Source organism: Trachinotus anak, unplaced genomic scaffold (genome assembly GCF_046630095.1).
Source record: "Trachinotus anak isolate AG129_WGS33_773 ecotype Australia unplaced genomic scaffold, CSIRO_AGI_Tana_v1 ptg000007l, whole genome shotgun sequence".
NCBI lineage: Eukaryota > Metazoa > Chordata > Actinopteri > Carangiformes > Carangidae > Trachinotus > Trachinotus anak.
Genome location: NW_027273858.1, coordinates 9,199,739 through 9,225,061, shown reverse-complemented (window position 1 = coordinate 9,225,061; position 25,323 = coordinate 9,199,739). Strand labels below are relative to the sequence as shown.

The following is a 25,323-nucleotide window of genomic DNA, read 5'->3' as shown; positions in this document are numbered from 1 at the left end:
TTAACTGTGCAGTGACCCACCCCACCCCCCACCTTTGGAAAAAAAAACTCTGCTCGTCGGCCAGTGTCCTCCTCGTCTCCCCTCCTCTCCCACCCCCCCTCTCCGTCTACGTGGTTCCTCTGTACGCGGATATTGCTACAATCAATGCAGAGGGCTGAAAGCAGCAGCGAGCTCTCAGCTGCTCGCAGTCCTGCTGAGTCCTGCGCTGGGCACGCCGAGCTGGCGGCTGCTGCTGCTGCGAGAAACCTTTGTGATTTTTATTTTAATTTTTAGATTTTTATTTTTTCCTGCTTTCCCTTTGTTGAAGATGACCTAACTTCGACAGAGCCTCTGCTGGCCAGGTAGTAGGGCATTTGTTCAGATACATGATCATTATAGCTGTGTTCAGGCATGCATCATCATGTTTCTTCTTCTACTCATGAGAAGTTTACTTTGTTTGCTCATACTGTTTTTTTTTTTCTTTTTCTTCTTCTCTGTGACTCAAACATAAGATGACAACATTGTTAGGTTGCATTACTTGTAATAGCATTTTGTCAGTCAGTCTCTGCTGTACCTTTAGACAAGACCAGGCACAAAAAAAAAAAAAAAAGTGCAGCTTGTGGCATGCAGCACTCTTTGTGGATGTTAAGTCATTGACTCCAGTTCAGTTATTACAACGTCTCTGGACTAAATCAGCCGAGGTGGAGGTTTTTGCAAGTGTGTCCCATCATCTGAATATGAGAATATGTTTGCTTGCTCAGCCTGACCAACCTGTTGCTGCATTAAAAGTTTCTGTTTATATGCTTGGGGGTGGGGGGGGGGGGTTGCACACAAGCTCTATCAGCCTGAAAACTCCCCTCCATCTATCACCCATTGTAATAAAGCTCAGGCTGTTGTCAAACACAGTACCTGTAGGTGGAGAAGCAGTGTGGTTGCACTGCAGCAGCTCCTCACCACAGTCTGTAAGAGGAGGCTGAGAGACGCTTTGAGTCATAAGGCCTGGTTGCGTATCTCTCGCCAATCTCCACCACACATTTAGGGTTTTGTTTCCTCTTAAAATAGTAATCTGCAATAACTAATTCTGTGCTTTTCTGAACATTTTTTTTAACTGTATGAAACTATGAGCCACAGGGTTCTTCCTCAATTTTGTTTCTGTTGTCAGAGCAAAGATATGAGGTTGCATCCTTAGAGTCCAATCAAAATATACACTGTTATGACTACGCAGCAGAGAGTCATACAGTATACACCACATTTATGTTGTGACTCATTAATAAAACTGAGCTTACCTACATTGATAAGAAATAAATGATTCACACCCAGGCGTACAGAAGAAGCTCCCCACCCTGAGCCTTTAAAGGTGTTGTATTGACAAGTGAATAAAGTCAGTTCTCTTCTTATCTATTTATGTTTGGATGTACTGGTGGCTTTGTGTTGTAATCACAGGGCAGGCTTCATACTCATTTTGCAACTACTTTATTGCCAGCTTTGCTCAGAGTGAAAGCCAGTGACACTCTGAAAATGGAGCACCGTGGCTGTGCAGCCTTAAACAGCTTATTTGTCAGTGTTGTTTCCTTTCTTTTGTGGGTTAGGAGGTAACTGTTGGTGCTTATGCTTTGCCCTTTCTAATATTGCACGGCAGTTGGTTGATCTTTGTGGACACCATAAACACAGTACCATGAAGAACTGGTTTGGTACCAGGGTGCCCTAATTGAAAATACCTGGAAATGTTTCTTGCTGCCGCCATGGCAGCGGTTGTCCTTGACTCGCAGGGACGGATGGCTGGTTTGGTTAAACAAGAAATGTCAGTAGCAGTCTCAAGGATCTGAGAAAACGCTCTCACAAATGCAAAGTGTGGCTGAAATTCAGGTTGGAAGGGAAGCAGAGAGCTCGGCAAAGATTTCACTACATGCCAGCTCTAGTGTCTAATTACAAAGGGGATGTTGATAAGGGCGCCTCACAAATACTGGTTCAGAGGAAACCCGTTCCCTGTTTTTGGAATATCATAATGACTGCACCTTGCTTTGATTTCCAAAATAAACCAACACTGGAATGTCACAGCTTGGTGTGAACAAGCGTCTATAGCTATCAAATTAATCATGTGAACCTGCAATAGTGTTGTCTGTTGTACTTAACAGGGTTAAAAAATACTGGTGCCCATACCTGAGGTTATGTAGGTGTACAAAATCAATATGTATTCCAATACCTTACTTTGACAAATACAAACATGTTTTATTTTTCTTTTTTGAAAAACTTTATCATTTAATGAAATCAACCAAGTGTGAAATCCATTAAGCATTAATTTTTAATACTATATATGAAGAACTTTGAGTTAATGCAGTCTAAAAAATTATTATTTTAATCTGGAAATATCTCATTACTGACTAAGTCAAAGTATCCAGATGGAAGTCTTTTATACTTTGTGTATTGGACATACTTGGTCTTTATTCAGAGGAGATTTGAGCCCAATATCTGCCCCAACAGGAAGAAGCAAGTAACAATCTCATCACAGTCACTGATAATCACTTTTTCTACAGTGAAGCACAGCAGCAGTTGTGCTCGACAACAGCTCTGGCATTGTTAGTCTGCACACTTGTTTTGGACATACTATAGACATAATTTATGGAGGCAATTAAGGCCAGTGGGGTTTTTAAAGGGGATCGCTCTGCACTCCAGTGTGTGCTTAAGACGCACACATTCGCAGTGCCTTTGTGTCGCATGCAAAAGGCCCTATTAGAGCTCCATTCTGTCAGTGTGCAGCTGTGTGCCTGTGTGCTGAGCAAGCCACTGGTCCATTCTCCGTCTGTGTGTACAACTCTCACTCAGTCCACGCACTGACGCACATGCTGCCACTTTCCTCCCTCTGTCAGTTTTTCTGTTTTTTGCCTTCTGTAGATTTAAGTCTCACTTTTTCCCCCCTTGTTTTTCGCTGCTGTTTGTCTTTCTGTTCCTCTAATGCTGTGGCTCTCTTTCTTTCACTCATTCTCTGGCCTGAGGCATTATGCAAAGCTATCAGAAAAGGATTGTTAGCCATGCCTGTCTGTGCCTCCATGCTACCCTCTATTCATTTCAGAAGCTTCCCTTTCTTCTCTATGACCTGCAGTCATAACTGCTGCTGCCTCAAACGCACTGAAACTCATACCACTTGGCTTCACGGAGTTAAAAACAACTACTTAGGTTATTTCACAGTATATTTTATGTCATCATTTTGTATATTCCTTCCTCATTAACATGATAGATTTGTAAGTCTGGCGTCTCGACTCCCACAGAGCCAAAGACCTGCAGCTGAAAAGAAAAGAAAAGAGGCATTCTCACATACACCAGAGAAGCACTCCCCCAACCCCCCAAGACAGGCACCAGACTCTACTTAGAGATGAAAAGCATTCTGGGATAGAGTAGAAATGCTCCTATCAACACATCCTACTGTGATTTTTTTTGTGTGGTTAGTTAGGAATCGTCTTAAGTTTTTTTTTTTTTTCTTAAAAAAAAAAAAAGGAAGTGGTCTGGTGTTGCTTTTTGACTCTCAAATGAGTGACTCTGCACTCGGGGTCTTTTTTCTCTGTTTGAAAGAAGTGACTTTTCACTCCCATAGATTTGTTATGCAGGGTTTGTTTGTACATCCTTTGTCTGATGGTATTCAAGTGTTGCATGCAAAAGGTGCTGTGTGTCCGTGTGCGTATGCATAATAGTTCAGAGGAGCTAATGTTTAGTCTTTTGTTGCCTTGTGTCATCATGACACCTTCATTATGAATGACAGTGGCTGGCATTCTTCCGTTTGTTTTCCTCAGCTACATTATATCTCCTCAAAATGTCAGCCATCACCTAGCTCCTGTCTGAATCATGCGGCTGTGGACCACCAGTCTGGTGAAACAATCCCCCAGTTGCGTCCCAAGAAAAAAGAGAAATGAAAGCTGGTGCTGCACAGACGGCCTAATTTGATGTATTTTTAGAACCGGTTTTCCATAGTTGTGACAAAACTTAACTCACCCAGCCTCCCTATACTGTAGGACTTTTACAGTCAACGCAAATATGCTTTCCTCATACTCAAACCTGACACTTACATCTCACGAAAGTTGATCTTTGTTGCAAGCCTAGGCTTGACAACAGAGCCAGTGTGTCCTGACAATCCTGCCTGCACAAAGAAGGCCAGTGATCATAGCGAAATATGCCATAATCCTGGTGCTGTAGTGTGCTATGGTATATAATTCTAATTGATTCTCGGGAGTCGGGGTTGAGTCTGTCTGCATGTTTTACATACACCTGCAGGTCATTTCAAACAACAGAACAAGACTGAACACCAGCAAGCAGCAAGATTTGCAACCAATTAGCTTACTGGCAGAGAATCAGCTGATGTCAGGAAGTAGATTTAGGATGGTGCAGATGGGAATGTAACTGAAGTGTTGCAATAGAATAGTTTTAGTCAGTCTTAATCAGGGTACCTTTCCTGCTTTCTTGTTGTCCAGTTTATGGACCACATTGCCATATAATCCAACAACAGTTTGGTTTACTTTAGAGTCTTTCAGCAGTGATTAGTTCTGCCCACAGTTTGATTAGTTATTGTTTGATAAAATGAAATCATTCCCATAAGTGTAACAGCTTTTTAATGACATAATGTAAAACACAACATGCAATCCTTTCTTCCTGTTCAGCTCTGCAGAATGGAGAACTCAAAAAACATTTGTCATTTTACTCTGTTTTTACCAGTAGTCTGTATGTGATGTTTCAGTGAAAACACCCAAAACGTTGACCTTCTGTTGACTTTCAAATCTTGAATTGATGCAATGCGATGTTCTGTGCCCTACAACACACTATGCTGAGCAGAGGGTCCATATGGTGAGCTGAGCCCCCTCATGAATGAATGAATGGACCGAAGGAATGCTGCTCATAGTTTTCTTTCTGACATTCTCCCACCCATACACACTCTCAACTCACCCATAATGCACCTCCAAAACTTGAGTGTGGTATTATGTAACAGCAGTAATGTCCCGTTATTGGTTGATTGGTAGTGACAACCTGTATAACATCACTTGCTTACACAACATAGGAGTGGTCCCTCTTGTTGAGCTAAGCAATTGCAGGGAATTGCTAGCAGTGCTGGAAGCTCCCATGTAATGTATCCCTGATGGATTAGGGCTCTGGTTAGTGTGCACAGAACAGAACAGGCACTCATGGATAATGGAAGAAACCACAGGCGGAAAGGCAAGGATTGAAAGTGGGGTTGGGAGGTGGGGGGGGGTAGTGTAATTAGAGGGGTACCTGATGTATGGAGAGCTGTGGCATGCAAGGGTCACTCCAGGGGGCACGAGGCCCCATACTTTCCTTTACTCAAACTGAAACACCTGATGCTACGCCTGTCAAACTTCTTAAGATTTCAGCTAAGTAAGTCATGGTCTGAGACACAGGGGCCGACCCTGAATAAATTTCAGGCTACACAAATAGAGAAGCTGTGTTTTGTTTGCAGGTTGTTCAACAGTCCAGTTTCCTATGACAAACACTCACTGATAAAGACATGATGAGCTGTTCCGATATTATTCTTTGCTAGCTGGGTGATGTCTCCTTTTTTATATCAACAGTTGTCACTGTTATCCTCTGTTTTGTGTTTGGTTGCTATGGCTACCTATTAAATTCCTTGAAACAGTGTACTACTTAGCAACTGTTCTATGAAGTAAGTCAGAGAGACACTGGACACCAGAAATATCTGAGAAAAATGGGCTGGATCGATTATAGTTGAAAAGAATACCTCAATGCTTTGTGGTGTGACCAGAAGATTTTAAGTTACATGTTGTACCTTACTTATCTGCTATCTGGCAGTAAAAGTAACAATATCTGATATGCTAAGTAAGCCTTATCTTACAGCTATCAGATTGAAGTATAAATGGTGGTGGTGAGCTTATGTACAGTCAAGATTAATGCATAATTATAGTGTGGGGTGATGTTTGTTGCACCGGTGTATTGTCTTCTTCCTTTTTTTTTTTTTTTTTTTTTTTTTTTTTTTTTAAACAGAAAGGGTCAGTGAGGCAGTACATGGGATGTTGATTTTGTGTCACAATGCTTTGAGGATATCACTTTGGTTTTCTTTCTGCATGCATTTGGTAATAAAGTCCGTGCCTTACACACCCAATTCAGCAGCAGCATGTGACCACAAGGGAAGCGGCACCCATGTACTGCAAAGGGAAGTATGCTTTCATATGGGTGTTGTGCTGGTGCGTCTTCATGCCAACTAAGCGATGAGAACAACACCAGTGTTAACTGGACTGTCAGGTTGCCTCTTGAAAAAAAGGCTCAAGAAGTTCTTTGATTTATGATTCCTGCCTCTGTTGTCTTTGCAGAGTTGCTGTTCTAGGTAACAGCTCCTATTCCAAAGTAAAAAATAAAGTGAATGATCTCTTTGAATTGCTCATTAAGAAGAGACTTAAAGTGCTGGCTGTATTTATGTAAAGGTTGATGGTCACTGTCGTTAGAGAAACGTTCAGGGGAATCTGCAGAAGGAGGCCAGAACCTGACCACTGACAACGCATAAAGTTTGACTGAATGAGCACTTCATTGTTTATGCACTTCTGAAGATCTAGTGGTGTGATAGCGTGTTGTTTTTGGCCAGTGTTTCCCTGCCAGTGGGTACTAGGGTGATGGCCAGAGGATTCAGTGGTATGTCTTGACCTCCCTAGGACCAATTTTACGACCTCGGCCGCATTATATGAAAGAGGGGTGGCTGTGTGTTCACCCTGAATTAACAGTCCACACTGCAGACTTTCACAAAAGAATGGCTCTTACTTTTATTCACCAGCAACTACAAAAAACCTGAACGTGCAAAACTTTTCTTTTTGAAGTTTTAATTTTGTTTCCCATGGCGATATTGACTAAGCAGATGTTACCACCCAGCTTCTTGCACCATTAAATATGTTATAACGTAGATAGCCAGTTTAATTTGAGAAAACTATGAAACTTAAGTTAATCACTATCATTTAATCTTTTCAAAATAAGAATCTGAAATTTTTCACTTGTGTCACCCATGCAGTATTGTATTTGTTGTTCGGTACTCATTCATTGGTATGAAATGAGTTGCTTTCTCTCAGCTGCAGCCACCGATCAAAGTCTTGACACCAGACGCGCTCTGCACAAGTATGCGGTTACCAGAGCCAATTGGTGATGGACACCAAACACCCCGTCACAGAACTTTAGGGGGCCCCAAATAGGCTTCTATTCATCTGCCTGTACAAATCACAGCCTGGGCAAAGAGCCATATTATCTTAGCTGCCCTTTCTAGTGCCCTCCTGAGTCATTGGCTATTGTGAGCCAAGAGCTGCTGCCTGCACCCCAGCATACACAAATCTGACCAGAATTAACATTAGATTTCAATCCACTATGGAGGTCAAATTTAGCTACATGGACCTAGAATGTTTTATAGGCTCAAACGAAAACACAGTCTCCTTTGGTTTAGTTCTAATCAAATGAAATATGACTTACTGCACAATTACAGACACCAGATTTTGACTCAGCATTGCAAAGCTATACATCACTCCTTCTTGTCTGGAAAGGCTTAGCAGACATTTGGGACAGACATTACTGAAAGCAGGATGACTATGATTCTGCTACTTGCTTGGCTGCCATTGATCTGCGCTGCTGATTTTCAAACGAGAAAAGCATGGCAGCTGTCAGCTGTCCTGAAAATGTCAAATTCCTTGTAACTGAACTAATCTGAAGGCCGAAGTAACACATCCAGTTGCATGGGGCATGCATTATTTGATAACTAAAAAAACTTGTTTGAATGATTGTGCAGAACATTGAGAGGCGGTGAATCAAATTGTCATTTAAGCGACTCTCTTTTTTTTTGCTGATTGGTCCGGCTTCAAGGTGCCAGCATGGAATGATTTTCAGTGAAGGACGTGAAACAGAGCTTGTGAGGTTTAGGCTGGTTTCATGAGACTATACTTAACAGCCCACATAATGGAAATGGTTAGAGTCTGACCCATCAAACCTGTAGGTGGTGTCTGGTAAATTAATTTCTGTCTGGATGCTCTTTAGTATGACAGCAAGTCAAACAATAAAGCTTTTTCATAAGCAGTGAAAATCTTATCTGATCAGTAGAGGCTCCACAGTTCTCTCTCCATTAGGCTCTGGTTTCCCCATCATGAGGAGTCGCTTCATTAAGTAAGCAAGGATCCAGGGTTGAATTTGCACTCGGCCTGCCCTCTCCCATGACCCCACTTGCCAGTCACCATGCGTGCACAGGAGTGCAGGTTAGCATAAACAGACATGCATGTACAGACACACACACACACACGCACGCACTCTCGTTCTCACTGTGGAGGTGCCATTTCAGCCCTGCTGGAGCACGTCACACTTCCTAACTGCATCAGTCAAACAGCACAGTGTAACAACCTTTGCGCATAACCGTCATGCTCCTCAACTCACACTCTGACACACACATACCCTGTTACATTGTCGCGCCCATTACTCACTGTCAGCCCTAATCAGTGAAGTAATCTGCACAACTGATCAAGAAGAACATTCCCTTCTCCTTTGACTCCCACCACCAATACCAGCCCCTCTCGCCTGTGGAGGCCCAGTTGTGCTCCAATGACTCTCCAGGATAAATGGAGATAATGGGAGTCATATGCTAGCAGTTGGTTTGGGGCAGGCCTACATGAAACATTTATAGTCCTCATGCAGTCATGGGGCTGGAGAAGATGGAAGGAGTAGGGTTGACATAGTAGAATAACAAGATATGACTAGGCTGGTGTAAAATTGCTTTATGAAATCCCTGTGTGAGCAACCCCCCTCTCCATGTTTTCTTTTATTGTATGTCCCTTTTTACTGTGCTGTCATTTACCACCCATTGCACACTTGCATCCCTCCGGCTAAAGCATGGTACATAAGTACAACGACTCTTAACATGAAACCACATCAAAACGGGCAGGCTACCATAGTGGGTCTGGAAGATCCATTAGCCTTATGTGTTGCTCCACAGCAGAAAGCTGTCATTAGCCAGCAGTTGATTGGGGGATCTGAACCATGCTGGTACTCTCTAATTCAATGTGTCAGTGTGTATGGTGGTTGGCTAATGAAGGAGAAAGGCTCAAGCCCAAGGTCACTGCAGTTATTCCTATATGTGTCCCCCACTCTGCACTAAGGGTAAAGGAAGCGTAACTGAACCTGCCCATCATTTACCCAGATCTTTCCCATGCATTAAATAGCATCAGAAAAGGCTGAGTAGAGCAGACATGACGAGGCATGTTTGTCTATCTGCTTTACATATAACTCCCTCCAAGCATTTTAAGAGTAAGTGTTTACTGCTGCAGCTACTGTCTGGGCTTTACCATCTGCGGGCGCAGGCAGACGATGAGGCAACCGCAGCTCCATATATGTTCCTTTTCTATTCATGTTTCTTAGCCACAGAAGTCCTCACATGATGTGAGTGATGTCTTTTCCCAGATTAGCTTGACTTTGCTTTCTGTTACAGCATGTTTAGTTTCCCATTTGCTCTATGGATAATGCTGACATGCAAAATGTTCCATTATTTATTTACAGGGATAAGGAAACAGTTTTTCCAAATGGCAGAATATTTTATTTACAAAGATAATAGTTTTATAGGCGTGTATATGAGTGGTAAAGTTACTATAAATGTCAGGTTGTTTAAAAAAATGAATGGAAAAACATAAATCCTTTGGAGATGGACCTCAGTTGTGAACTGCTGCTTTAGACCAGAGGTCAGCAATTAGATTCAAACATGATATAGTTTTGAAAATGCAGGCCCATATGTTTTTCAGTGTTTATTTATGTATTTTAACAGCAGCTTATGTGAATATTCTGTGTCGTGACATATCAGTTACACCTCTAATATTGTAGTGCAATACAGAACGTAAACCATGACCTGCTTCATTTATGGTTGAATGACAGTACTTATCTTATCGCCTTAGGAAAAAAAAGCCATCACAACACCACTTCAGTATGAATGCCACCTATCTTTTTTAAGCCAACAGACTCATTCATGGATTGTCTGCTTTGAAATATTATGTATGTCGGATATGTTTTTTCCACAGAACAGTTCAGTTCCTACTTGTATGTGCACACCTTAAACTCAGATTTAATGTGGACAGAGCAGCAACTTTACCCCCTGAGCAAATTAATATGAAAACTTTTATATCAATAAGTATATAAATAATAAAAATAATAAAATCTGTACTGTAAGGTTCTGTTGTGATGTGATAATTTGTTTTAAACCTTAGAAAAAAACGTTGAGTGTCAATATTTATGTTTTTCTTTCTCCTTATCTCTTTCCATTAGACACCCTCCTACCTCCACCTCCACCTCCACCACCACCATCTTCAGCACTTGAGGGCTGCTCTGCAGATGGGAGGTCACGAACCGGTCACCTGTTTTGCTCAAATGCACTATCTGCCCTCCACCCTCATCTAAGATGGCTGACCGTGGCCTTCTTCTGCACCCAAACAGATTGGAGCAGAGCTGCGTGCTACCATGGTGATCATTTTATCGAAAACACTGGAAAAGAAGAAGGGTGTCAATGATGTAAGGTCCAAGAACGCCGAGAGACGGCTGGTGAGTGAAACTTAACCTTTTGAGTCTCACACAAAGCAAACCGGTTGTTAGTTGTTGTCGTGACGGATCTGCACAGTATTTCACAAGTTAGGCGGCTGTACTCAAAATGAATAGGCCAGTGACTGTATTAGATAAGTGCACCACATGCCACAGATGCCACTGGTAGTCAGGTATACTCACTTGGGCGACATGAATGAGCGCGCAAAACTACAATCTGCTAGCTGGCAAGTAATTTTATTTTTAGCTGTCTTTAGCTTTTATTAGTGTCACAGTGAAATGAGGACTGAGCTTTTTCACTTTTATTTGCCGTCCTCCTCACAGCCAGGTAAGCAGATCCATATCAATCTCATCTTTGTGCGTTCAGCCGCAAGAGATCCAGGGTGTGGTTAGCTTAGCTGGAAGCAGCGGGGTGGGGAGCTAGCCTAACACAGCTAACACAGCTCATTTAGAAGTTTAAAAAGATAGACAGTACGTCCTAAAAACTAAAAACCAGTTTTTTTTTTACAGCTTGTATTTTATGTATTTAACATTTGTAAAACAGTAAAATGAAACAATGGTTCAGACGGGAGTTAGCTTACATGTAGTATTTTAATTACTGCTGCACCCACTGCTCATATTGTTTAGCCATACACAGAGGTCTAGTCCAGTGGAGATGCTAGGTTTGACAGTGTTGTTGATACAGTATGCTAATTTGATGGTTTTGGAGCATTTCAGTACTTTCGATTTTTACTTTCTTTCACAGAGAAGTTAGAGGACAGAATGTCTTCTTCTGATTCAATGTTTGTGCTTAGATATGCTAAACATGCCCCAGACCTGCACACGGTGAACAAATTAAAGGAAAATGCTTGTCTAGACGAGCAACACATGCAGATGCTACCATGAAGGGCAAGAGGGATCAACGAATGGTTTGAGTAAGGAAATAATGTGAATCATACTGTACGGTTTGGCCCACACAGTCACCATTTCTCAACCCAGCTGAACACATATGGGACATTTTGGACAGGGTGCGCTCCACTATTACCACAGCAAATGAGAGCACCCCTGTAGCAGACTTCAGAGATTTGTACAGTCTCTGTCTGTGCCAAGCTGAAACGTTTTATTTGTCTCTGTTTCCAAATATGCCAATGTTCTTTTAACATTTAATTTCACCCCTTGCCCAACGTGTTGCAACAAGCAATTTACAATGACCTAAGAAGCAACATGTTAGTGTGTTACATTTCTGGGAGTTCCCTCCTTACAACTATTTCCTTAATCACCTACACTTTGGTTTCAGTTTAAGTACTAAGGAATACAGTCAGGAGTGTTGAAATATTATTTCTTATCATCACTGCGCTTGGTTAGCACAACAGAAGAGCTGTGTAAAATTTGTAATCTGATCAAAGCTTTCACTCTTTCAGCTGTTTCTTCGCTGCCTCTATAAAATCTTACATTTTGTTTCTTTTATCTCTGTAAAATCTAAACACAAAGCCTCTCAAGTTGGGGTGAATCAGAAAAAATTATTTTACACAGATGAACATCAAGATGTCTTCGGCATAACAAGTCCAGGAACCACTGAGCTGTGTCCTCCTAACAGCTCTCCTTTTTTTGACCTTGAGAGCTTTATTAGGTCTGGACATCTCTTCTACACCATTGCAGAAGCTAAATCAGTCAATACATGAATTACCTGGGTTCATATTACCTTTTCATATGTTAAAGGTCTGAGGTTTGAGTTTACACATTGTTTCATTTAATTGCCCCCTGCAACATAATAACCTTTTATTTTGGAATCTATGCCCTATATCTTAAAGAACATTTTTTTGTTGAGATAATAACCTCAAGGTGAGTCAGAGCAGCATATTGTGACATTTTCCTTTTGTTCTTTGTGCAGACAGTCTCCGCCCTGTTGTAATTAGTAAGCTATGAGAAAGCATAGGTGTCTGATTTGAAGACAGACATGTGAAAACAACTCTTTTATACTCCCTAAATAACCTTTGTTCTATATAAAAACTCAAACATAAAACCGGTTTTGGTGTGACGTAAAGAAAATCTCGATGGCTCTTTAGCTGCTAAATGCTCCTATGTGTTTGCTGTGAGCTGTTTTGTGCTGAGCAGGGAGATGCTGTCTAACAGATGGTTTATCAGAGCATCGTGAGTGAAAACATCAGCCTGTTTCTGCAAACGAGGCTGACGAGAGCGATGAGCGTGAACCAAAACAGTAAAGTTGCAGGCTGTAAAACTAAACAGTAAGCTGAAAGGTGCTGTAAAGCTCCACAGAGCTGTGGGGGAACTGCAGAGTCGGGTGTTAATTCTGAGTTAGTTGCCACGCGTGACACCTTTCTTTGACAGGGTTTTAAAAGTCTTAATCTGCACAGTTAGAAGTAATTATACAGTAGCTGTCAAATAAATGTACTTGAGTTTTCCTTCAAAATACAGCAGAGTTGTTTTTTTATGGTAGGATAAAAGATAAATACTCAACTAAAGTGCAAGTAGCATTGAATTACAAATTATGTAAATGTACTTGGGCTGCTTTCCATCTGTGGTTAAATATGTTCCTCATCAAAAATGCAGAACTGACTGATCAGTCTTCACATTTGATTGCGGTGTGAAGGCAAACATTTGAATTCTTCTTTGCTTATTTTGTTCAGTTTATGTTGTATCTCCCTGACTGTCTGCCCTTCTTTTTGCCTGTCCTCCACAGCGTGAGCTCCACACCATGAGCAGAGGGACCACCCTCTTCTCCTGTGGAACTGTGGGTGAGTAATCTCCATTCATGTCATTTCTGTTTGTATTCCTGTCTTTGCTTCCTCTTTTCTTGCAATAAAAGCTCTCATCTCTCTGTCCTTTGCATACGCTCAAGATCTGGACAGTGAACTGGTTGAGGTGGGATCCTTTTTTGCTATGACATAATTTCACAGATGTAATAGGATAATGGATTGCCCCTCTGAGCCCTTGATAAATTGAACCATGAAGGTCTGCGACCCCGACCATAACTGTCTCATTGTTTATACCCCCTGTCTCTCACTTCTCCCTTTCTCCATCTGTCACTCATCCCCCTCTCATGATCAGGGTGCACCTGCCTCCACACAACGTTGCACACCACTCTCACGGGAGTGAACTGTAATTGAATATGCTGTTGCCTAAGTCAACAATTTCCCTTTGGCTCTGTTAGTGTTGCAGTAATAACCCCCTGTGTTAAAAGATATGCTACTGTAAATACAAGCCCCTGATATCACCCACTGTGCTCTTTTCCTTTTTGGTGGAGATGTGGTGACGTCACAGGGAGGAGTGTGGCTTACTGTTTCCACTCTTAATGTCGCTGTTAACATTGTCTACGATGTCTTGTTAGTTCACCCCGCACTTTGTCTCTTGCTTTCAAAGGGGTGGCCTTTTGAAGTTCATCCCTTTCTCCCTTTGTCAAGTTGTTTTCCTAACATTCCTGTCAGGTCGTCACTGTAGCCCCCGTACATTGTTTGTCCGCCCAAAACAACGATTTCCGTCCACCAGTCTGTGAGAGCGAGCATGCCAGAATTTGAGACAAGCATCCCAAAAAGGATGGGATTTGGATCAGCAAGGGGCCCTTTTTGCCAAAAGCGTCAAGCCACTATGGCACTTTCCTGTAGGTGTATTATCTCCCACAAGTGTGAGATAGACTCTTTTGTGCGGATGGTGAGACAGCTGGCAAATCATACTGCTTTCTGAAGCATAATCCTGCTAAGCACTTGACTAATGGGAGTGTCTTTCTAACTGTTTCGCTGGCTTATTTGTAATATTTTTTCATATTTTTGGTATCAGTAGTTTTGCAGGTCCAGGTTTTAAATAGTCAGGAATGTGGCTCCTTGTGCTTGTTTGTCCTTTGGATACTTGAAAAACAGTGTTCACAACCTTTGGTGGACTGACATGTCTGTGAAGGGTTTATATATATATATAACCTAATGAACACTACAAAATTCTTCATAAAAAACAACCAGTGTCTCCAGACTTAAAAAAAAACACTGATGTCCTAAAATACATCGAGAATTAAATGAGAATTAAAAATAACGCTCACTTTCTTTTCATCTTGCTGTCAATTCAGCTTTTGTTTTCCAGCTTTCAGCACAGTTACAAATGAGCTGAAAGCTGGTTTGAACTGTGCAGCTGCAGCGTTATTTCCTCACGGCTTAACCCTGTCATTCCTCTTAAAACAAATGACTGATGACAATTTTTTTTTTTTTTAATTCACCAAAGCTCTTGGTTTTCTGTAGATGTTTGTGCTTAGTGGTGTATTATTGCCCTTAAGTGTATGTTCAGTTTCTTCTTAGTTAAATACATCCCAACTGCAGTTAGCAGACAATAATCTCCCTTATTTTCCCAGCAGTTTGTCCTCACAGCAAGCATCCTCTCTTGCCTAAAGCTTATTCCCTGTTTGTTTGTGCCTTTGTGTCAGTTGAGAACTTTGTAGCTGCTGTAATGATGCAAGTGAGATAATGAGATGTAGAAAGAGCTGATATTGACATCAATGAGAGTGAGAATGTATGTTTTGAATATTACAGAGGCAGATAGGTGGCTGGACCTGGGGCGAGGCTGTGCCATCCAGCAGAGAGCTCCCTGCCAGTCTGGTGCTGCCCTGGAGAATCTGTGGGATGTGATGCCTGAGCCGGTGAGCGGGCACTGGGCCCCTGAGCCAGGCAGCGCTACGGCAATCACCAGTCTGATAAGAGATCTCAGCCTCAGCAGCATGACCAGCCCCGACTCCCACAGCACATCCACCACTGCACACTACACCACTACAGCCACCAGCCACGCTCCTACGGCACCCCCGAGCAAACGCCAGTGTCGCTCCCTGTCGTTCTCCGATGAATTCAGTGGGTTCCGCTCATCTTGGAGGCCCCAGGGCTCCCGAGTGTGGACAACAGTGGAGAAACGTAGGTGCCACAGTGGGGGAAGTGTTCGTGGAGGAGGGGGTTTCTCTGGTGGTCATTTCCCCATCATGCAGCGTAGCTCCAGCTTCAGCTTGCCCTCACGCTCCAGCATCCCTTCAGACGGAGCCCTGGACTTGCCGTTCTTTAACCAGCGACTGCCTCCCCACCCTCAGTTCACTGCCTCTCCAGTCTCCCCTACCTCTCCTTCCTCTCATCGTCACCACTCCCGCCATCACCACTTCCTCAGGCCTCTCTCCCTCTCCCACGAGCAGATCAGCCTGCCAGAGCTCCAGAGGGAAGAAGCGTCAGAGGCCAGCTCCCCAGACTCCACCCCAGAACTGGGGAGGCGAGCTAGCCAGAGAGCCGGGAGCACAGGGTGTCTGTCTCGTAGCAGGTCCCAGCCCTGCGTGCTAAACGACAAAAAGATTGGTATGAAGCGCAGGAGACCAGAGGATGCCCAGGAGCAGCGGCCCTCCCTGGACCTGGCAAAGATGACTCAGGTTAGCCGAAAATGTTGATCGCATATCGACACGCACAGACAAGCACACATGCTCACATTCATGTGAAAGCGTCTCATTAAATTGAACTCATTTCACAGAGTTTAGGATCACTTGAGTTCACTGATTAAACATAAACCAGCATCGGCTTATTTCTAATTTTGCTTTACTGCTGCCAAATGAGATCTATTGCTTTTAGTTAAACTGTGGATCAAACGCACTTAACCACACAGACAAATACCTTTTTGTTCTTAGACAAAGTGGAAGTTCAAGAGATCCTCAAACGTAACTGGGCCATTCTCTCTTTGGGTCTGATCAGGGACTGGATTAAATCAAGCAGAATTAAGTTTTCTGGGTTGTTGGTCCAAGGCTTCAGGGCTAAGTGATCTCAGGCCTCCTTCCTTCCAGCTCAGGGAGTGGCGCTTGCTAAAGAAGCATTCCTCATGTTCGGTCACGCTGCCTAGTGCCACACTCTAGCAAGCCTGGCTCTGGTTTGTCATCTCATTTACTCCGCTGGGTAAACAGCCCTTCCAAAGGTTGGATCCCCTCACCATTCATTTGATTCCTCTCTGCAACTCCTACACCATATTTTTATCTTTCATTCACTGTACTGCTTCAACCCTCTCTTGCGCTCTCTGTCTATTGTCAAACAGTTAGAGCAACCACAGGTGATTAATAGAGGGGATATTTGGATGCACAGTACTCTGGATTGCTTTCCCCAAGACAAGAGTTTGTTTGTTCTTACGTGAGGTCAGAGGAAGCTGTGGAACAGCTAGGGAGTATAAATGACCCCCAGACAAACCTAAACCAAGAATAGAACCACAGAAGTATGGCATGCACTGTTTTGACACTTGGCAGTGCTCTGATGTTTTTACAAAGATCAGACAAATCTTGATTTGATTGTTGTATCACATCCTGTGTCATTATTCATTTGAATGCTCTTGAAATTCTGAATAAAAGCTACAGCACTAATAGCAGCCACGCATACCAAAGCCAACCTGTCCTGTATACCCCTGCTTTCCTGCACTCATATCATTCACATGATGTGCTAAAATCATCCTTCAACATACCTCCTGTCCGGGAAAAATCGTCCCTTTCCTTTTCTTTTAATAGAAAGTGCCATCAATTTATCCCTCCACCCTCCCTTCCTTTTCCCAAAGATTTGTGTTCCCACCCTTTCACCCTCAGGACCTAGCCAGGGTTGGATCAACAGGGCTTTGGTAATGGAGCCTAGCAAGCATGTTTCCTCTAGTCATGCCAGCTACTAAGAGGGGAAAAATCAAGCACGATGATCACACACGTACGCACAGATTCACAGACACACACATGGAGTCTTTTTTTTTTTTTTTTTTGTTACTTCTGGTTGCAGCAATGCTGGAATGCTGGAGCACACGTCAGCAGATGATTGTGAAAGTAGTATCTGTTCTCAGTGATTAACCCGGCAGAGCAATTGTTTCTCACCTCAGTTTTTTTCAGTTCAGCTTTTTTTTTTTTTTTTTTGTTTGTCGTTAAATTGACTTGCATGATTGCATGATTGACTGGCACGCCTCGAGTTAGGAACACAGCGCATACACTATCATTTTCAACACATTTACTCTTTTGCATCACTATCTTTTCCCACACAACTCAGCCTTAACTTGATGTTGGTCTCTTTTAAAATGCTGCCTCAAGTGTGCCCAGGAACCTACACTATAAATGACCTTGAAATCCTAGAAGCAGCCATTGAAGATTCACATAGTTGTGATGGGTAAACAAGGAGGTTTGTCTTGGTGAGAGCCAAAGGGAAAGAGAAAGCTTATAGCTGGCAAGCTGTCTGGAAAAGGAAGCGATAATGTGGAAACGAAGGGCTGGTTACAGCTTGTGTCAGTTCTAGTGAGGACTGAACATGACAGTGAACATTAGGGTTGGGCACAGATACAATTGATTTATTGATTTTTACCACCTCTTATGGGAACTATGTGTGATTTGCAAGGAGGATTTGTACCTGTGGTTATAAATATCAGAATCACATCATATTTCTGGCATTTGACGATTTGACTTCAGCTGTTTCAGGGAAGACTTGATGCGTGAACTGACCTCCTGTATGTCTGATTTAAGTGACCCGCTCCTTCCCAAGAAGTGGGTGAGTCTCATCACACGCTCTCGGGCTGAAAAGACGTCCCACTCGGCCCTGCCTTAGGGTGTCAATTAAGAGTTATTACTTCTTCTCACACCTACACGCACTTGCCACTGTGCTTGCTCCATTTTCTAGGTGTGTGGATGAGGAATTCAGTCTAATGTCCCGGTAGAGAAAAACAAAAGTAGTTGGTGCCCGTGCATCAGGGCCAACTTTGTAATTTTCCAGTGGCATTTGCAGAAGTACAGACGTTTATTTTCTAAATTTGCCAGACAATAAATGTAAAAAAAAAAAAAATCTGCTGGAGGTTCAGGGGGTGCAGGATTGTGAGGGTCAACACATAACAAGTCCCCAGTGTGTGTTGTCAGTGGAACATGGTGTAATTTAGCCTCTAGATTCCTCGACCACGTCAATAGAGGAGGGTGCGAATTCTGGGGATGCATGTCATGCTAATCAGCTATAACTCGACTACCGAGGGGATTTACGCGCGGTCACCCCCAAAATTCCTTGAATATGCTTTCTGTCAGACATGTATATCAGTTTACTCCTCTGTTTGCTGCCTCGTTTGTATCCCTGGATGCCCTTCCACCTTGGCCCTTCATTGTTTTTTCCTCTACATAGCGAGCTGTCAGAGTGGGAATGTTATCTTTTGATATCTAGGTCACTTGCTGATAGATGGTTGACGCAGCTCACACTTTGCTTTTGAGGAAACAGCCTGCGTGAGGCCCGTCTGGCCGGTTTCACTCAGATGTATCTTGTCTTCGTAGCCCCAGTTGACAGCTTCACTTGGGTCATTGTACAGTTTGATGACAAAATTACAGGCTATGCTTGGCTCAACTGTGTTAGCAGTAGCAGTGGTAAAAGGGGTCTTGTTGAGCGAACACTTGAAAGTGTGAGTGTGTGCGGGTGCCTGTGCATTCAGGAGGAAAATGGCAGGGCAGAGAAAGGGGCTATTATTTCTGCAGGGAAGCTGGCAGACTAACTCCTCACTCCTCTCTATTAATATCTTCTTGTTGGCCCAAGTTTGAACTACTCTGCTCGTCCCCTCCTCTTTCCATCTCACTCCATTCCTGGGATGGCAGACATGGTGATCATAGCTGAGTGTCAAGCCCCACAGGCCTGAGGGAACACCTAGGTGGGCATCCTGAGCTGCGGTTTTCTCCATGTGCGACGGTATATTACAACCTCTTGTTCAACCTTAGCCGTCCTAACTCATTTATCTTTTTTTGCTATCTTGCGTCAAAGCATTTGTACATATCCGCCACGCATTCTGTCTGTGGTACAGTGAGCGCCAGACAAATGCACTGACTACAGCAAAGGTGTTAACACACAGACACCAACAGAGATAGCTGATACAGAGTTGAGCAACTATGTAGTGTGTAGGCTGTCAGGAATGAGTTAAGCATTCCTGTCTTTGCTTGCACCTCTGCCCTCTCTTTTGTTTTACAGTTGTTTGCTGTTGGAGGTCTGTTTGCCTGTCTTCCTCAGAGCAGTGTGTCGCTGGATGTTGTTTATCTGACCTCATTTCAGCTCAGAGATATATACTCATATTTTGAACATGGAATGTATTGTACTTGCATGATTAGTTTAGTTGTTGTTTTTGTATCGGTGTCAAAGTAAAGTTAATTATCTCAGGAAATTCGGGTGGTTGAGGTGGAGAAATACACAAAGCAATCATAAAAACACACATAAATACAACTATACAATATACAGTGTCCCTTTCCTTCCCCGAACACATGCACTCACACACTCATACACACACGCCCCTACTCTGGCATACGCTGTAACACACAAAAGTGTAAAGACAGATAAATACATAGTATACAGTAGACTACATGATCCCTGAGACACAAATCTGCATCAAAATTAGAACCAACTAATAGAGTAAAATATGTTGCACCATACAAATGTTGCACAAGAATTACTGTTGCACGGGGCCCTGACCAAAGAATCATCAAATTTTTCTGTTTTGTACCGTCCCTTTCATTTAACAGTCTGATTGCTGAGGGAGCGGAACTTAGCTTAGCTGGAACCTGTTGCGTGGCGGGTGAGTACGGTCACCGAGGATGTGCACAGCCTTACTCAGAAACTTCCACAAACTGAGCAGCCGACATCTGGTCACACCCAATGACTCTACTTGCCATCTTGATCATGCGCTGCAACTTATCTTAGTCTTGGTTGCACATGTTACCAAATACACAAGTCAGGCCAAAGAACAGGATGCTCCTAAGGACAGCCTTGTAAAACTATTGCACGACATAACGATCAAGGTTAAAACAGTGAAGTTGTCATGCTGCAGTTTTTTGAACTTCAGCTGGTCATCAATCTCTATTTTCTTTGAGTTGGTATACAAATAAGCACATATAGACCCCTCTGTATATACAGTATATGTGCTTATTTGTGCCTGTAAGTGCACAGCAGGGTCTTTGCCATTGTACTTAGCAGGGTGTTGTTTATTGTTTGCCTTAATTATCAGGAGGATATTTGCTTAACCTCTTGGCTTGTTATTGTGCTTCTCCTAGAGCAGCTGCCTTTTGATCCCATGTTATAGTTGATGTATTTACAGGAAGGAAGTTCTTGTTGCATTGATCATGGTTGGGAATAAGTGATAGTTATATGTATAAAAGATTGTTTTATTGTATGACTTCGGTGAATAATAAAAATTTAAAAAAAATGGAAAAAATAAGCTTGTTATCCATTAGATCTCATGAGTAGATTCTTTTAATTACCTCATACCCCGTTTTCTATGCTACTGCTATTAGCAGACTCCACCTTTCTCACTCGGGTTTCAACTACGTAGACCCCGGAAATGATGCGTGCATGTACCGTATGTGATGTGTATGACAAAAGCCTCATAATTTGGAAGATGAGATTCAATCATGCGTTTAGTATCACAGCGTCAGACGATACTGTTTACCGTCTTCTTTATTAAAGCAATGTGACATCATGAATCCTCCCAGTCCTGTTTGTTTAGCTGTGTTGTAAACAGATACAGGAGCATCGCTGCTGTGTTTTCCACGTCAGTGTTTGATACATGTGTCATTTCAAGCAGAGCTATACCTGTGCTATTAAAGCGCACTTTCCATAAGAACTAGAAGTGAAAATCTAAAGGAGCACTCCACTAAGTTTATGCATGAAACCAAGGCATACTATTCAGTCTCTGAAAACAATTATACAACATCTTCTGTGGCTTTGGGGGAGCTTTTCTAAGTTGCAAAAATAACCCTGATGATGCCTGGGGTGGTGTAATTAAAGACTATCTAGTTGGGAAATGCAGTATCCAGTGTTTTTGGAGTTTGATGCTTCATACTAATGACTAAAAGTTAGGATATCTTTTTGGCTCGTCTTTTTTAAATGTTTATTGTGCGTCCCTCAACTTTTTGTAAATTAAAAACTAAATGACTGGAGTACTCCTTCAAGGCTCACAGCTTTATAGCCTTAATTGTATAGTCTGAAAATGATTAGATCAAGAAAACCCAACTCCTGGCTATGGCAGTGTGTCATGTGAGACATGACAGCATGAGGTTAGGGCCTGCATGTGTGTTAATGGTGAGTATAGTTCGTGTGTGTATGTATGGACATATTCCATCTGGGTGGGGGTACACAGTAGAAATCTTACCCTACTCCCCCAACCTACCACCACACTCACCCAAATCCCAGTCAGCTTGAGTAGATTTTATAGAAAGCATATTGCAGAGAAACTGCCTCTGCCCCCTCCTTTCTCTCTTCCTTTCCTCTCCCCCTCTGCTGCGATAATTAGTAGTGGGGTAATACCGGGGGTTGAACAGAGAAAGCCAGGGCTCAGAAATCCCCTTTTCCAGTCCAGTGGGGTAACTACAGCAAAGGCCTCCCACTCCTCACATGATCACCTCAAGCGCTTGCAGATGATGTATCCTGTGTTTTAGCAGGTAACATTTAAAATTCAATCCAGCAAAAGGGAGCAAGGCTTTAACTCAGACAGCCAAACATTCAGTGTTATAGGTATCATTTGGACTGTGCTAAATCAAGGCAGCAAAAAAAGTGAGTCCACTAAAGTGAGACTTAAGGAAGGGCGACTCCCACCTCATTGTAACAGGAAAGGCAATGTCCTAACACATGCTAGGGAACATTAGAGGTGTCCGTCATGTAAGCCAGGGCTCTATAGAGGGAACCTCATCTCTATTCACCTCCATGCCTCCAACATCTGCTGCTGGGGCACTCCAGAGATCATTAACCCTTTCACTGCACTGCACGGCTGCTTGTCTTTGTTGCAGAGAGGAATTCAGGATGGGAGGAGAGCCTGAAAGCAAAACGGGAGACAACTTCTTAGTGGATTAAATCTCTTTAAAGGTCAAATGCGGAGAGCAAAAACCTGACCACATGTATCTGTACGCACATTCTCCCCGAGAGAACAAAACTACAAAGCATCATAACAACTGGGAATAAGAATGGCTTAGACAAGACATGTCCTCCACTATTCAGGGTTGGGTTTCCAGTCAGTGGCTTACGGCACAGTTTGAAACAAGATACCTTTTGTGGTTTGCAACTCATTTCAGTGCTTTGTGTTTTTTTTCCCCTTACACCCCAGAAGGTTTTATTTTCTGTGTTTTCTTCGATGACTTGTGTGCACTGGTGTGCCTGTCTGTTTACATGCTCACATGCCATTGATGAAAGGGCAGACCAGCTCATGGCTGCCAGAACTGAAACCCAATCTCAAACTGACATTCTGGAAAACCCTGCACTCGAATTCCCCCCTCACAAATCCTTCTACTTTCATAGCATGTGAACACGTGGTGAGGTGCAAACCAACATTTATCTTGTTTTCTCTTTTGTCTCTTCCATTTAGAAACTTCAGACTTTTCAGAGCTTGAGCTGCCCCGGATTCTCAGCCACTGACAGCTGCCAATCAATCCTACCACTTCCCTCCTCCGAGACCTCCAGCCAACCAGATTCAGACTTCAGCGCTGTGTCCGAGCTAGGACTGGAGTCACGGCAGGAAGTGGCGGGAGATGACGAAGAAGAGGATTCGTCCTACGAAGAGCTTGATAGCGATTCGGCTTGTAGCGTGGACTCACGGACTGGGTCTCCTGTTGGCATCATGGGTGGTAAACGCACCCTCTGGAAGGGTGATTGTGGGACCCAGAGGGACATTTTCCAGCTGGGGGGAGAGCTTGATCTTGACCAGATTGAACGAAACTGAACATTTTATAGGAGATTTTAAAAGACTGTGTCTGGACTGATGTAGAGGGTAACTGGACGTTGATGATGTACCAAAAGATGGCTATCGAGAAGGACTGTAAGAAACAGAGTGGAGGAGTTTTTGGAAAGGGAAATATGAAAGAAAGACAAGGAAAGTGATAAAGATGATGAAGATGATTAAGTACGTTGTTAGCTTGTTTCTTAATGACACATTTGCCTTGAACATTCTTACTGTTTGAATCAAAAAGCAGTGACCTTGTTTTTTTTTTGGGGTATTCAGCTTAACTCAGGAGTGGGAAAGTGAGGGTTAGTCTTAAGAAAACCTTCCAGCCCCCACTGTCCTCTCAACCTGATGACCTTTCCAAAGTCAGCTAACTTTAGGTTTGTAGTACTGTAGCAGTAGCTGGGCTCTCCTGTATTTAGCTCGAGTTTGTTTTTCAGAGAAAGTGGGGGTGTCAAAGATGGGGTGAAACAGGGAGGGGTAAACACGAGGAAGACATATCTACTCACAGACTTACCCCTGACCTTCCTCATCCTGTTCATCTGTTGTGCACACATGAAAATCAGATTTTTTTTTTTTTTTTGCTGAATGTAGGCTCGATAAGCTTTATGAGGAGTTCGGAAAATGACAGTGCCTTCTTTTGGATGCTTGCTTTCCCAGTTCTCTTCAAGAAACTGGCCTCAATGGAAGCCACCATTTCTGACCTTTTTTGTAGTTTCTTCATATGCAAATTGTATATTTGAATTAAACACTGAATCTCAAGTTTTCAGTTCTAATATCAGTGTATATTTTTCTAAGTAACTGTTTTTTATGAGCTGTTTGTGAAGGAGCAGGAATACAAGGTCTTTCTTCTAACAGAATGGACGTGAAATAAATTTACAACCTGCACTCATGTGTCTGGTTTAATTTCGACTTATTAATCAGTGCTAATCTGCTTGATGCAAGACTGCTGTGGAAGACAGATTTCACTTTGGCAGATCAAAAGCCTGAATATGCTGCAAAGTTTCCAGGTACTCTTTAGAAGTTGTACTCACTCTCCCACACTCACTTCCTGCATCACATTTCAGAACAATCGCATCAAAAATCCCTCATTCAAATGTCATTGCTTTGAATGTACATAGATGTAGTTTTGATGTCCTTTGCTTATGAAGCAAATTAGTTGGCCATTTTCTTTTCGCAGTGTCTACCTAAGCTATTTACAGCTCTTGATGAATACAGTTAGTTAGGCAAACATCTGTATTATGTCTTTATGCTACTCACCAGTCAAACACAAAATGGCAGGAAGTCTAGACATGAAATATCCCTGCCCAGTAACCCAGCAATGACCAGAGGAGGTGATGTCAGGAGAAAATGTCCCGGGACCTGCAAGGCAGACGGACATGTCGGCTGTACAAGTTTGTTCCTCCCTGGGATTTCCTATCATGTCTCTCTTATGTCTGTCCAAGTTGCTGAAACAAACTCAAAAGCACCTGCCACCTTTTTATGACACTTAGTAAAGAGGCCTCCCTCTTTTTAAACTGTATTAAAGGCTTGTGTCGTCATTATTATTAGACACTGGGGAGGCTGATTGCTGAAATAAAGTGATAGGACAGATTGTTTTTCTAACACAGAGAGGAAAGCCATGGCTGTACAACAGTGTTTACGTGCAAAACAGGATGTTCCAGCCTGTTGCAGCTTTTCCTTCGATCATTGCCTTGAAGGAAGGTGAACTCTGATATCTCAACCCTCAAGTGTTGGCTTACACAAACACACACCCAAACACGTACAGCACACATTCTCATTCAAAGGCTCTGAAATAGATACTGAATGTGATATGCTCATATACGCAGGAAACTTGTCACCTGGCCTGGAAAGCTGGATTAGCAATTGTTTTTCCTTTCCTTTTTTACTCCCAGTGGGTGAGAGTTTGTCTCTCTGTCTGGAGATGTTGCAAGAAAAGAGATGAGTTGATGAAGAGACGGCAGAGGGCGGAAATTTAGAGGACAGAAAACAAAAACAAGCACAAGCTGGCGAAAGGCTCAGACATCTGTTCACACCTCACTTCTTTAACTTGACACAAAAGGCTGGAAACACAAAATCCTGTTGCTATCAACAGTAGTGTGACTGCTCGCTGCTCCCAAA

General features: G+C 42.8%; 2 protein-coding genes across 3 annotated transcripts in view; one reads left to right on the top strand and one right to left on the bottom strand.

Moving 5' to 3' along the window:
• Nucleotides 1–25,323, bottom strand: part of abraxas2 (abraxas 2, BRISC complex subunit) — a 118,156-nt gene that overhangs the window by 16,370 nt on the left and 76,463 nt on the right. The gene's annotated exons all lie outside the window — the stretch shown is intronic.
• On the top strand, nucleotides 137–24,090 carry LOC139622763 (protein FAM53B-like). Its single transcript, XM_071480325.1, has 6 exons — nucleotides 137–341; nucleotides 10,261–10,333; nucleotides 10,429–10,533; nucleotides 13,211–13,265; nucleotides 15,042–15,910; nucleotides 22,849–24,090. The coding sequence occupies exons 3-6, from the start codon at nucleotides 10,453–10,455 to the stop codon at nucleotides 23,200–23,202; spliced, it is 1,359 nt and encodes a 452-aa protein (XP_071336426.1). The 5' UTR covers nucleotides 137–341; nucleotides 10,261–10,333; nucleotides 10,429–10,452; the 3' UTR covers nucleotides 23,203–24,090.